We start from the raw sequence: 12,965 nt of genomic DNA, 5'->3' as shown, positions 1-12,965 counted from the left end.
ACTGATCTGATGTAGAAATATTCCTCAGTTTAAGAGCAGGCACCTAAAATGTGAGGAATAAATGTTGTTAGCATGCAACGGATGGTCGCTGACATGTTTTCCAGCTGTCACAAGCCTTTTGAAATTCTTCTGTTGTATATGCCAGAGTTTCACCTTTGTGCTGCCAGGCTGTATGCAGAATGACAACTGCAGGTAGAAGTATTCTACAGGACTCTATAGGTAAAGAGAATAAAGCTGAATCAACAGAAGAGGATTAGTAAATCTTGAATTAGTATGTGCACCTCAGACATCATGATTAGGATATTTCACATTAAATTAACTTTGTAGAACAATTTTCATTGCATCAAGCCTTTAATTGTTGTCTCTAACCTCAGGTAAGAACCGAGTCACTGGCAGCATCTATCTCAAGGACATTTTCCTGACCCTGACGCTAAATTGCAACACATAAATGTCTTTTGCTTGGTACAGTCCTGGACTGTTTTCTATTGCCTTTGCTTTGAAGTGTCAGCTTTCTGTGAACCCTGCTAACATTTTATTATTGCATTAAAGCTGAGGCAGAGAAGAGCAATTAAAGGGTTGACATCTTTGCTATTTTTTAATAGTACGTGTCAAAATGCATTTAACAAATCATAGTTCATGCAAAAGCCCAATTAATGCTAAAATGTAAGTAGAGTCTATTTCAGTTGGGAGCAAATGAGAGTTTTAAAATGTATAATAACAAAAAGTGGTTGCCTTATTTTAGATATAGGACATAAGTGCAACTCCTGTTTTTGAGAATTGAAGTCTTAAAGCCTAAATATTCCTTTCTGTTCCAGGATACAGCTGGACAAGAAAGATACAGGACCATCACTACAGCCTACTACCGAGGAGCCATGGGCTTCATCCTCATGTATGATATCACCAGCGAAGACTCCTTCAATGCAGTGCAGGACTGGTATGAAATACTGTTGTTGTTGGGTTTGTTTGGTTTTCGGCCAATTCTCACCATTTTTTTGTTGTGAACATTAGACATCCCACCCTCCACAGTGCTTTGCATCACGATATTCTTTCCTCTTCATCTGAACTCTGGGATAAATGACTTGTTTTTTAAACTCTCCTTGAAAAAAGTTCTACAGCTTCGCTTTAATGAATAAGTTGTAATTCAAATGTAGTAGCATACTATAGCAGTTGTTGCTTTTAGAAATTCTAATTTATTGTAAATAAATTAATTCTTTAATGCATTATTTGGGCTTATGAGGTTTCTAGCTATTCTGCTTAAACAATCCAGTTTAACAGTGGTTGCTCAAGTCAAATCTCATTTAAAATCTAATAAGGCTAAATCTTTCCAAACTGCCTTAAAAAGTGGTGGTTTTTTGCTTTTTTTTTTTTTTTTTTTTTGAACCAACAAGTCTAGAATCATGGAACAGTATTCACTTTGCCTAACTTGAGATAATTAAAAACCTGACTTTATCCATTTAAAACTTGTGGAGTTAAAATTAGTTGTGGTTGTAATAAGAGGAGAAAGAGGAACGTCTAGGACAGAAAGCAAGCATACCTTTGGAAGGGGTCTGTCTGTTACCACTGACAACAGAAAGCACCTGAAAATCTCTGTAGGGCAGCGCTCAGTGTGGGATAATGGGATGGGGGAGAAGGAGTTACCTATTAAATGGTATGGGTGGCATCCTCTCAAAGGGACACCAGACTTTGTGTAGGAAATAGAAGGCGTGGGGAGGCAGGGGAAGGGCCGTGTCTGTCCTCAGAACTAGTACCTCAGTAGCTCCCCTCAAATGTCTTGCAATCATTTCTGTTTGTTGCTGTATGCTGCAGATAGTTATGGTCAGCATGCCAAGAAAGGCTGTCTCCACCTTCACCCCATCCGCAGCATTGCAACACCATGCTGCAGAAGGTGAACTGCAGCACCTTCCCTGAGCTGTCCTTCAGCAGCTGATAGCGGAATAAATTCTTTCCTTGCTAGAAACACAAACCCAAAGGCTTTGCCAAAACCAGGTTCCTCCAGGTTGCACACCCTCCACCAAGCTGAGATGAAGCTGTTTCTCCAAGTGTTTGCACAGGGATTTTTTCCATAGGAGGCACGTTAGCTAGGGCAATATCTTTCACTAAACTATCATAGAAACTGTAGAGCTATAAATACTTTCAGCTGTGTTCCTGTTGAAACAAGGTATATATGACCGGTTCATCTGTCTGCCTGCTGATTCCTCTCTAATACATTTCACTCATCAGTCTTAACTTAGCAAAAAAAACCTCAATCTGTGAGCTGAGATACTATTTTAAAGTTTACACAGGTGAAGTTTAACCTGCAGCTTTGTATAGGAGATGGTCTAACATTGGTACCATCAAAGGTAATGATGCAAGAGTGCAAGAATTAGGAAAGGTTGGCTTTGACTTAGCGTCTCCCTGTGCCACAGGGGCTGCCTGACTTTGCTAAAAGCACCTTGTCACCCAGAGGACAGAGGTGAAACATCACTGTGGTTTTTGCGCTGTATGTCAGGAGTCTTTCCAATCATCAATTTGAAGATTCTGAGCCCAAGTGATGTCGTGGAGCAAATAAAATCGGGCTGTAGTAGCCCATTTCCATCCTTTCTGAAGCTTGTGCACCGATGAGGACTGTAGCAAAGCCAGCATTGCTGTGCCAGTAGAGTCCTCTAGTGGTGATGCAGCCAAGAGGTGTTTTTTTTCCCAGCCTGCAAAACTGCTTTCTAAACTTCCAAAGGGACAAGCAATGGAAACAAAAGCTTTTGTCTAGTGTTGGTGCTGCTATGTCAGCCTCTGCCATTTGCTAGCATAGCAAGTAGGTAGAATTTTTGTGGTTTTTTGGGGTTTTTTTGTTTTTGTTTTTTACCATGCTGGGTGGTACAGTTATGCTTCAAAAAAACATTACACTGGATCTAGTCAGGAACTGTACTCTCCTTGGAAAATTTAAGGTGTCTGCTATTTGAGCTCCTTTTGCTTAACGAAGCTGTTACCCTTCAAAGTGTTGGTTCTAGATTCCCAGGAAATGGCAAAGTTGCAAGCTGTTTTTCACCTTGTAAAGAAAGTGTGTGGCCTGATACATGTTGCCTCTCTGCTTACAGAGGTTTAAGTGAAGCTACAAAAAACCACGCTAGTTCTAAGACCATGCATCCACTGACACTGAAATTAAATGGGGCATCCATCTAGAATATATATAAAACTAACAGCAGAGCTCATCCCAGGTCTTCTTACCTCTTGTGAGTTTCCAGAAATTACAGCAATTAATCCTACACATTCTTTCTCTCTTTTAAGTGTCCTGCTATCCTAGCTGGCTACTGGTGTGTTTTTCATTGTCCAGCTACAGTAAATAAAGAATACTGTTAAGTTGCATATTTTCTCATAAATGCAGTTTGACGCAGCAGACGTGGAGAATAAATCAGCAATACTCAGTTAATGTGAATTAAATCCAGTTGAAGGAACCTGTTAACCTTCCCTTTTATTTCTAAAATAGCGTGTGTGGATGGAATTTGAGTGTTTCTCTGGCATAAAAAGATGAGCCGTCTGCCATGTGATCATGGGACTGGGTTCATAAAGCAAATGCAATCAAGTTTAGGAGGATACCTCAAGAAAATAATCAGCAAATAAAATATGAAGTGATGCCCCTTCCACTAACTTCTGGCTGCTTTCCATCCCAGTCCATTCTCACCGGCTGGTAAGAATTTCCCACCTGAACATAATTCCTGGATCCTAAAATTGTACCCATTCACCAAGCCTTGGAATGTGTCAAGTTGTGTACAGCAGTCATTTATGTGTTTTACAGTAGGACTACAGTCTGAAGCTTCTTCCTGGTGCCCTGCCTGTTGCTGTTTAGTGATTCAGGTTTTTTAAGATGGTGTGTAAGCAGGCTGTCAACATGAGTCTTAGCCCATCTCACTGCCTTCTCTTGTACCATCTCTTCCTGCAGAGTTCCCTTCAGAAAACAAGCCAAAAGCATGAAAAAACAGCTGAACCCGACACCTAGCACTCCAAGTAAGCTCTCACCCATGACAAACTCCTACGTTCTGTTGAGCTCGTAGGGGTGTGCACAGATCTCAAAATTCATCTTCATAATTACACTGAAATTATGGGAAGGTAGCCTTGTGCAAAGTCAGCTCTCCATCAGAGAGAAGTCTTCTCCCTCCTAGACCTCTCCAGCATCTTAGTGCTTATATCCTCCCTCTAGCTGGGAAACTGCTAAAACAGGTTGTGCTCACTAGCGTTCTCCATGCCTCTTCATGAAGCTCTGACTTCCTCTCTAAAACTCCCTCTCATGTATGTATGGTGCAGTTTACCTCTCACCTCCAGCTCATTGGCATGCGACAGTATTAACAGCCTCCTGCCCTGGCCTCACCTGGGGAAATGAGAATATTTCTTCCAGTCTGCCATATGATTTCTTCCTTGGGTGATCTTTTTACCCCACTCTTCTTATGGGTGATGTCCTAAAGAGGATTCTAGTTTGTTCTGTGTCACCCCAGAAATACTTCTCCTAAACTATGTAAAGGCATCCTTTCTCCTGAATGAGGAGGATCGTGGCTGTGTATCAGGTATTTAGAAAAGCTCTTGAGGTAGTAGATGAATATGAGGTACAGGCTTTCCTTCATTCACATGAATCACTCTAATTAATTATAATTCTCTTAAAGCATCTGAGAAAGAGTAAAATACACAATTTAAATGCATTTGGGAATATCTAGGACTTGACATGCTCTCTTGTTTCTTCACTGGGAAAGGTACAGCAGATTGTAGAAGAAGCCATAAGAGATTAAGCCTGAGTGATTTTCCTTACTGCCATGTGGCAAGAGTACAGTCAGGTAATTTTAGAAGCAAAAGCCTAAATGGGCAAAAGCAAAGATGGATTTTACCTGATATTTGAAAATAACTAATTATTTTGTTTGAATAATAGGATGTCTTTCCCATAGGGTGAGTGAAAGGGTTAAATGACCTTCCATGGCTTTCAGCTCAGTTTCTAGATTTGTTTAGTAGGCTCCTTTGACAGTTATTACTTGACATTGGCTTGTTAGTTTTGTGTGTAGATGAATCAGTGGTTTATGCCTCATTTGAAACTGTACTGCAACTAGAATATACTCAGCATTTGATACTGGAAAGTAAATAGAAAATATTATGGAAACTCTGCTTTAGACAATCTAGACAATTTCATAGAAGGGAAGAAAAAAATTGGTTAAATTCAACTTAGATTTAAATGGTAGCTGGGTTCGTTCACAAAACATCAGCTTTATTTCTCTTTAAGGCTGATCTCCAGATGAGGTTGTTGATATATCCATGTAACTGTGAACCTGAAACTATTTTTCTTCTAAGCATACACTATAAAAAACATGCTTTATGGTTAATGAGGGGAATTCAGCACAAATAAGGCACAGCATTGTTATTGTGTCACAGAAACACAGAAATAGTGTGTCTATTGGACTGCCCTGATGGGTGCTGAAACATCTCAATTGCACAAGCCTATTTATTTATATATTTATTTACCTTTCCAAAAGCTTCTGGAAATTTGCTGCCTTTCTTTTTGTATGGGGATCAGGGTTTCTTTTAGATGTTCTTCATGACTTTTGGTTGGTTGGTTTTTATTCCTAATAGGTGTAAATGTCGGTGTTCTGTGAGAGAGGTTTTTCACTAACTGGTACAAAACAAGAAGGATGAGTTTCTGTGGGACATCCTTCATGCTTTTTTCTTCTCTTTTGTTTTCTCAGTAATTCTGTTTCAATAGCTAAGATTTGGCAGTGTGTCCCCATACGACCCCCCGGGGCTGAAACGAATCCAGTGAGAGAAGTGGGAGTCAGAAGAGGAGCCTGGTTATAGGTGTTTTAAATTGAACCTCAAGAGACTTTCTCTCTGTTGCCTATGGAGGGAGACTGGGGAGATTTCATCTTCCTGGGCTGTGGTTGATTTCTGAGGTCATCCCTTTCTGTGATGAGCCTTGAGAAACCCCAGAGTACTGCAGAAACTCATCACAGGCTCACCTTAGCTCTCACAGGGCATGGAGGCACTCCGAAGTATGAAAGTGAAGGAACCATTTGGGATTTGAGTGTGTCTTTCCAGGAGGACACTAAGGAGAATAAGAGTTTTCACTGCACAAAGTCCTTGATTATTTGTATGGGTCTGGACGGGTGCAGCAGGCTTTGTGTAGGTTTGTTTTCCAGTGCAATCCAAACAGGCTGCTGCTGCTTAAAGACAAGTTGCACAGTGAAATGAGCCCCTTTTGCATAGGTAGCTGTGGAGTAACATGACTGCTCTCCATGGAACAGGCAAGTAAGCAACTCAAACTAATTAAAAATTATCAGTAGATCAGAGCTTGAGGCTGCTCCTCAAAAGAGAAGGGATCAAGTGCTTTATTGTTAAGGGAGTTCAAACAAACTAAACAGAAGTAAAATCTGCGGGCACTCCGGGATCTCCTGGGAAATGGCAGGTTTGCCTGAAACTGTCGTGTCCTGTATGGAGGGGTGACGAGTAGGGATGAAGGGTGGGAAGGTGAGTTAGGGACTGGAGGAGGGGTGGAGGAGGGAAGGAGTGTATCGCTTCTGGCAGAGCAGCCTAATTACCTTTGGGAAGGAGGGACTGGTAAAAGATAGAGCTGACTTGGTGAAGATAAAATAGGTTGGGCCAGTCTGAAAAAAGTGGATGAAAATGAATGCTACCAAGCTAACACTGTTCTGCTGCTGGCTCTGTGACACCTCACCGAGGATGGTGGGAAAGGACTGGTCCCACAGGATAAATAGAAAAAAAAATCTTCTGCTTTGTCATAGAAAAACTATAAAGAGGCCAAATGTACGGTTCCTGTGATCCACAGCTAGCTCCACTCTAGTTTCAGCACATGAGCCACGGAGAGCTTTAGAGGCTTTAAGTTCATCCCAGTGCTCCTGCTTAAGCTCCCAAACGCTTGATCCCTCTGTCATTTAAGCTAACATTTGTCTGATACTTGCCGTCTGTCATTGCTGTTTCCTGCCTTAGGTATCAGTTAATCCTGCTGGGTTCAAATATTAGCTCACAGACCCTTACCTGGATCCCATATCTCCCCAGTTTGGTAAATTTCTATTTCTCTTTAGCAGTAGTTTCCACCTTTCTGTGTAGTTTTCAGCCTTCATGAACCAGTTTTCCTGTTCAAGCAAAGATGACTTGATGCTTCTGTCTGTTTGACTCTCGAAACGCAATTTCTTATGGTGTTACTAAAAGCCTGCAGCAAATGAGCATCTTTTCCTGTCTGCTCTGAGTTATTGCTCTGTGTTTTACAAGAAGTTGTAAATCTAGCATTAAGTGTGTCTCATTGTATGGCTTTCTCTATAGGGACAATATCCTTAAGAGATGTAATTGTCGTTCCTCTGACAGATTACAGCTGAAGGACAATAAGCTTTAGAAGAACGCTTTTTTGTCTCTAGGCTTCAAAAATTATTCAATTCAGCTTTTTGTCTGGATCTCATGATCTTTAAAACACTTGCAAATTCTTAAAAATAAACTTTATGGTCACACAAAGTTAAGGAGTAGTAAAATAGAATGGTGCTGTAAGTTACACAGTGTGTTTTCCTGCCTTATGTGTAAGCTTGGTCATTTGTCTTCTAACCAATATACAATCTTGAGATGTTGATGTTGTTATTAATGGTACTTTTTAAAATACTTAATATAAAATTGCATTTTGGCACAGCTGATGGAAGGTAACAATCTTTTTTTGACTTGCTGTAGGGCCACACAAATCAAGACTTACTCCTGGGACAATGCACAGGTGATCCTGGTCGGAAACAAATGTGACATGGAGGATGAGAGAATTGTTCCTGTGGAAAAGGGGAAACATCTGGCAGATCAGCTAGGTATGTGTCAAAGCTTTTCTTTCTACTGTTTTTCCTCTGCTTCTTTATACTGTTTTCCTTTTAGTTTGTACAGTTAAAAGTCCTTCCAGCAGTAATACTGTAATAATGGTATCACAACTAAGAAGCGTAATATAGTCTAGGTCCATATTTTACTTGCTTAGGGCTGAATACAACCTTCTTGTAGTGTTGCTGTATCTGTAAAGCTAATATCTAAGGACGTAAGGAAGATAGTATGTCTGGAGAGAACAACTTTTATTAGCTCAGTAAAGTGAAAAGAGAAAAAGTTTTCATAAACACAATTCTGTCGCCAGTTCTCTGAGTACCATGTAGTCATTTCCCAAATGCAGACATTGATTGTTGTACAATTTTTTTTTCAACTAAACAATGAAAAAGGAAGTTTATACATCAGAACTGTAGAGTTGAGTAAAATATATTTTTAAAATGTACCAGGCTTTTCTATCCAGGTAAGGAGATGACATTGTTATTGATGTGGGATACAAAAGGCAAAACAGTTCCATTGAGAGGAAGTTTTGGAATGAACAGCAAAATAAACTCATCCTAATTTCTCATGTATTTATAATTTTTCATTATATATCAAAGCATATATGTTATGTTTAATATGGAATCAGAGCTTCTCTGTTAAGATTTAGCGATACTGTCAACATCTTTTAAAGAATTTATAGTGGCAAGTAAATTCTGTTAAAATGTAATTCAGTTAACAGCAGATACCCTTACAGTGGGCATAGTGTACATATCTGCTTAGCTCGTAAGAGTAGAGATTCTTACAAGACCCAAAGGAATCACCATCATCCCCAATTTACAAAATCCTACGTTGTCTTCAGTTCTTAAGTAGCAGCTGGAGGATGCACAATACATTGTTAAACTGGGGGTACTGAAGTTCCAGTACACACTGCATACATTGCTGTAGTTTAAAGTGTAACCCTGATCGAATTGCCAGTTATGGTTAAATCCTAGATAATGAATATTTATTAGTTGGGAGTTTTGTTGTTTTGTTATTTTGGACCTGTGTGATATAAACAGAAATATGATAATAATCTGTTCCAAAGAATTAAGAGCAATCAGATTATTTTTTACGTTTCACAAGCAAAAAAAACAAGCACGTCTGCAAAGGCCCACGGGTGTAGAGCCTTCAAGAGTAAATCCTACATGTGCTAAGCACAAAGAGGTCCTATTCATGACAGGAGCCTTGAGGCGCTGACATAGTAAGCAAATACCAAACTAAAGCCTCTAATTTCCCATCATTATTATTATTGTAATAATAATTCTTGACACGTAAGTCTAGCAAAGCAAACAAAGACACGGTTAGTTTGCAAAATCAGTTATGGGCTCTTTTCTACACATCAGAATTTGATTTGCTTTTGAAAATACGAATGTGAATAAACTCAGTTCCTGGCTTGCAGACTCTCAAAGCCATTGTGAATGCACGTGTGCCCACATGTTTTGCAAGAGTGATTACACTGTCAGTAGTTGAAAATTTGTCCAGAACAATGCAACAGCAGAGTGTTTCAGTGGAACTCCCACTCCTACTTGGACTTCTCATGGTTTTTTTCCCTCCAAAATTCATCTGTTTGCTTAAATACAAGCCTAGCATCTAGAATCTGAATCTTTTACATATGGGACGCTTCAAAACACACATGTGCCTGGAGTTACCATAGCAACTGACTCCATCAGTAGGAAACTGTTCCGCTGAAGAATCCCCAGTTCTGCCCTGACCTGTCCTTGCACTCGTCCAGCTCACCTTGCAGAAACATACTCCAGTGCAGCACAAAACAAAAGCTAACCATGCCTTTGGAAAGTGCTCTCCCAGTCCTCCTCTTCTGTTGCCTCCCAGCATACTAATGCTCTTTTTAAAAGGGCTGAAAAGATGTATCTGGTTTTATCAGGCAGTTTTTCTTTATATGAACTGTGCTAATGTGTACAGCATTATCTGAAATCACTTTGGGTGTTAGGTGGGAGGAATCTCTTTAATTGACTATCGACTGCTTAAACTGCTAGCTTTCATCAGAACTATTCACATAAAGGTTATCCTTCAGCGTGTTTATCTGAGTTTGTATAGTGACATTAACATAATTGAAATAATTTCCTAAATAGATTAAGAAACTGAACATGAACTAAACCCAAACAGATTCAGCCCCAGCAGAAGCTACAGCAATGCTGGACTGACAAATATCCAAGTTCAGTTCTCTGATTTCTTGTGCCTTTTATATATATTTTTAATCATCATCAAAGACAGCAAGCGGGGCATACAGAACCCTCGTCTGATGCAGGACAGCTGTCCATATTTAGTAATGAGGCAAACATCTCCACCATCAATCACTTCACCCATTGTCCTGTAATTTTTAAAGTGTTCTAATGGGGTAGATACCTACTTGTTATCTCACACATTGAGGTGACTCAGTCTACCAGCAGTGGCGGACTAATTGTTTAAGACTACTTATCTTTCCCTTCGTCTGTGGCAGATTCAAAGAGAACTGATGCAATGCAGAATATTTCCAAAATGAAACACAACAGAATGTAGCTTATTGCAAAATAAACTCTGTGGTGCATGAGCTCTCGCTGTTGGCTATATAATAACCTGGTGAAACAGAAGAAATATCCATTGTAAGTGATGGTTGGCTTTTGAGGCCCCCGGGGTTAGAAAGATTAAGAAATGCTTCCCAGTTCAGCGTGTTTCTGCTGGCTGAGGCAGGGTTCAGGCTTGTCTGTGAACAGGCTGGTCCCTGCGTCGTGCGGGGTGTCAACGGGAGGCAGCAGGAGTAGCTGTCTGTGCCATCCTGACCTTGGTGTAACTCCAGGCTCGCTGAGTTTTTTGGTTTTTTTAAATCAGACAGGCTCAGTGTTTGAGAATCCGTACTCACCACTGCAGCTAGACTGGTTACTCTGTAGGAGGCACACAACGTTATTTGTAATTTAGCAGTGCTGAAAGGTGCTCTACCGTGAACACCGATAGTGATCGTAAAGTGGGACAGTTCAACTCCCTTGTCCTGGGTTTATTCAGACCTGTATCATCTGCAGATGTGTTTACCAGGGCAATGGTAAAGTTTTATTTATGCCTTTGACTCTTATTGATGCTTGATAAATTTTAGAAGTGTTTCTGCTCAGTGTTCTGAGGTTGTGGGAATCAACTGAGCTTAAGAATTGTCTAATGTCTTGTGTTCTTAAGGTCACTTCTGAAAAAACGGTTACTATTTTGAAAACCATCTCCATTATCATCAGTTTCTAGTGATTTTTTTTTTTCACTTTTTCTCACAGGTTTTGACTACTTTGAAGCTAGTGCCAAAGAAAACATCAATGTAAGGCAGGTGTTTGAGCGTCTCGTGGATATAATCTGTGAAAAGATGTCGGAGAGTATAGAATCAGACCCTTCCAGGGGCACTTCTGGAAGAAGCATGCGACTCACAGACAACCCGCCCCCTTCGCAGCAGAACTGCTCGTGCTAGTGACCTTTCTCGCTGAGAAATGTCCTTCTCCTTTCCTCACTAAATTTTCTCTTTTCATTTGTGGTGGTGCGTTATCATGTAGTCCAAAGACAGAAGTCTCTGTTGTAGCAAATTGGTATGTTTGTTTAATGTGCTGAAGTGTTAATATTATATATTTCTTCATCCAATAATTTAAAAAAACCCTGACTAAATATTGTAAGTGCACCTAGTGTTAATGTGAGTTACACTGGAGAAAAAGAATTGTATAATGTTGCAAATGTTATTTCTACAGAGAATGTTGCATTTTTAATTATAAATTCCTCTACTGCAGAAAAAGATTTTTTGTCAAGAACAGCAGGAAACATAAAAACCCATCAGAAGGGACCAGGTCTAAAAGAAAACAGGGACAAAAATCTCTTATAAAGCAAGAATACGCCTTTTTTTTTTTTTTTACATTAAAAAAAAAATCTGTCCTCAGATATTTTGAGTCATTGTTGCTGTCCTCCAGACGCAGACCTCAGCTTTTCCGTACGATGGAGCAGAAAGCAATGTATTTTAGTCTTGACAGTTTGAGGTCCTCCAGACAACCAAGAGCACAGGGGCTGATTTTGTGTCAAGCCTTTGTATGGAGGAAGAGCACATGGAGGAATCAAAGCTGCCAGGCAGGGGAGGAGTAGGAGAAGTCCTTGCAGCCAGACCTGCGTTTCCCTGTGCTCTTGGCTGGTGCTGGGTGAAGAAGCAAGAGCCCTTCCAGGGGCTTCCCTTGCCTGTAGCCTTCCCCACAGTCACCAGTAACGGCTTGTCGAGTCCTGGGGTGTTGTGTTGGCACCTTGCTGTGTCCAGTGATTTGTTTTTAGAAGCCCAAGAGCCGACTGTCCTGCAGCTTTTCCCCTGTATCCTGTAGCTTTACATCTCCAGGTTTGGATCTCTTCTGATCAAGTGCTTAATGGTGGATTTGTTGCAGGACGGAGGAAAAGAGGAATTGGCATCTGAATGCTTAGTTGGAGGCAAAACCTGACATGTAAGGCTTGGAACAGCACTGTCTCCAAAAGATAAAAATATCAGGAGCCAAAATGTGAGTGTTGGCAAATATTAGTGCCAATAATACTAAATTTTCTTTCTGCATTTTGTTGTTGATTTATTTTTAAATTTTGTTCTAGATGGGTGTGTGCGTGGGGATAATTTTTCTCGTTTCAGATTCAAAGTATAACTTAAAATAAGGAAGATAGATTGATTAATAAAACATAACTGCAACTGAAAAATGGCAAAGACCTCCTGTTAAGAGTTATTCTATGGACATATTGTTGCATCATTCTTTGAAGGAACAATTTTTAATACTTAACATCTAAAATATTCTTATACTTCCAACATCTCTAAAAATTACAACACTTCTACATCTGCGTGTAGAATTCTGCGTTAGCCACATGCAGAGCTTGTATTTCTCTGAAATATATGGAGGAACCGCTTTTGCCAATCTGTGAAATTACACTGTATGCCTTTGTGATCACACACTTGTTTGTGCAGCTCCAAGCAGTGACTGCAAATTGTGTCTGTAAGCATAAATTAGGTGGATACAGACAGTTTGCTGTCTTGAGGTGAAAATTCTGAAAAGTTTTATGGCTTTACCTTTGGCCTATGAACTCCTCTGACTGAGGAGACTTTCTGATGTCAGAAACTGGATTCGAGTGTGTGCCCACCGCACTGTAATTTGCTGGATCATGAC

General features: G+C 40.1%; 1 protein-coding gene across 1 annotated transcript; it reads left to right on the top strand.

The window, feature by feature from the left end:
* The first annotated feature begins 820 nt into the window (after nucleotides 1-820).
* LOC104470054 (ras-related protein Rab-3B-like) lies at nucleotides 821-11,523 on the top strand. Its single transcript, XM_010084834.1, has 3 exons — nucleotides 821-934; nucleotides 7,678-7,802; nucleotides 11,076-11,523. Exons 1-3 carry the CDS (start codon nucleotides 873-875, stop codon nucleotides 11,261-11,263), a joined length of 375 nt encoding a protein of 124 aa, XP_010083136.1. The 5' UTR covers nucleotides 821-872; the 3' UTR covers nucleotides 11,264-11,523.
* Nucleotides 11,524-12,965: the final 1,442 nt, after the last annotated feature.

The sequence above is a fragment of the Pterocles gutturalis genome, unplaced genomic scaffold (genome assembly GCF_000699245.1).
Source record: "Pterocles gutturalis isolate BGI_N339 unplaced genomic scaffold, ASM69924v1 scaffold15320, whole genome shotgun sequence".
NCBI lineage: Eukaryota > Metazoa > Chordata > Aves > Pterocliformes > Pteroclidae > Pterocles > Pterocles gutturalis.
This window is presented reverse-complemented; position numbering and strand designations above follow the sequence as displayed.

What these genes read in the sequence shown, in the direction of transcription:
- LOC104470054 (XM_010084834.1), top strand. Translation starts at nt 873, where the DNA reads ATGGGCTTCATCCTCATGTATGATATCACCAGCGAAGACTCCTTCAAT. An exon ending in TTCAATGCAGTGCAGGACTG is followed by an intron (nt 935 to 7,677) that starts GTATGAAATACT and finishes GACTTGCTGTAG; the next exon opens with GGCCACACAAATCAAGACTT. An exon ending in ACATCTGGCAGATCAGCTAG is followed by an intron (nt 7,803 to 11,075) that starts GTATGTGTCAAA and finishes TTTTTCTCACAG; the next exon opens with GTTTTGACTACTTTGAAGCT.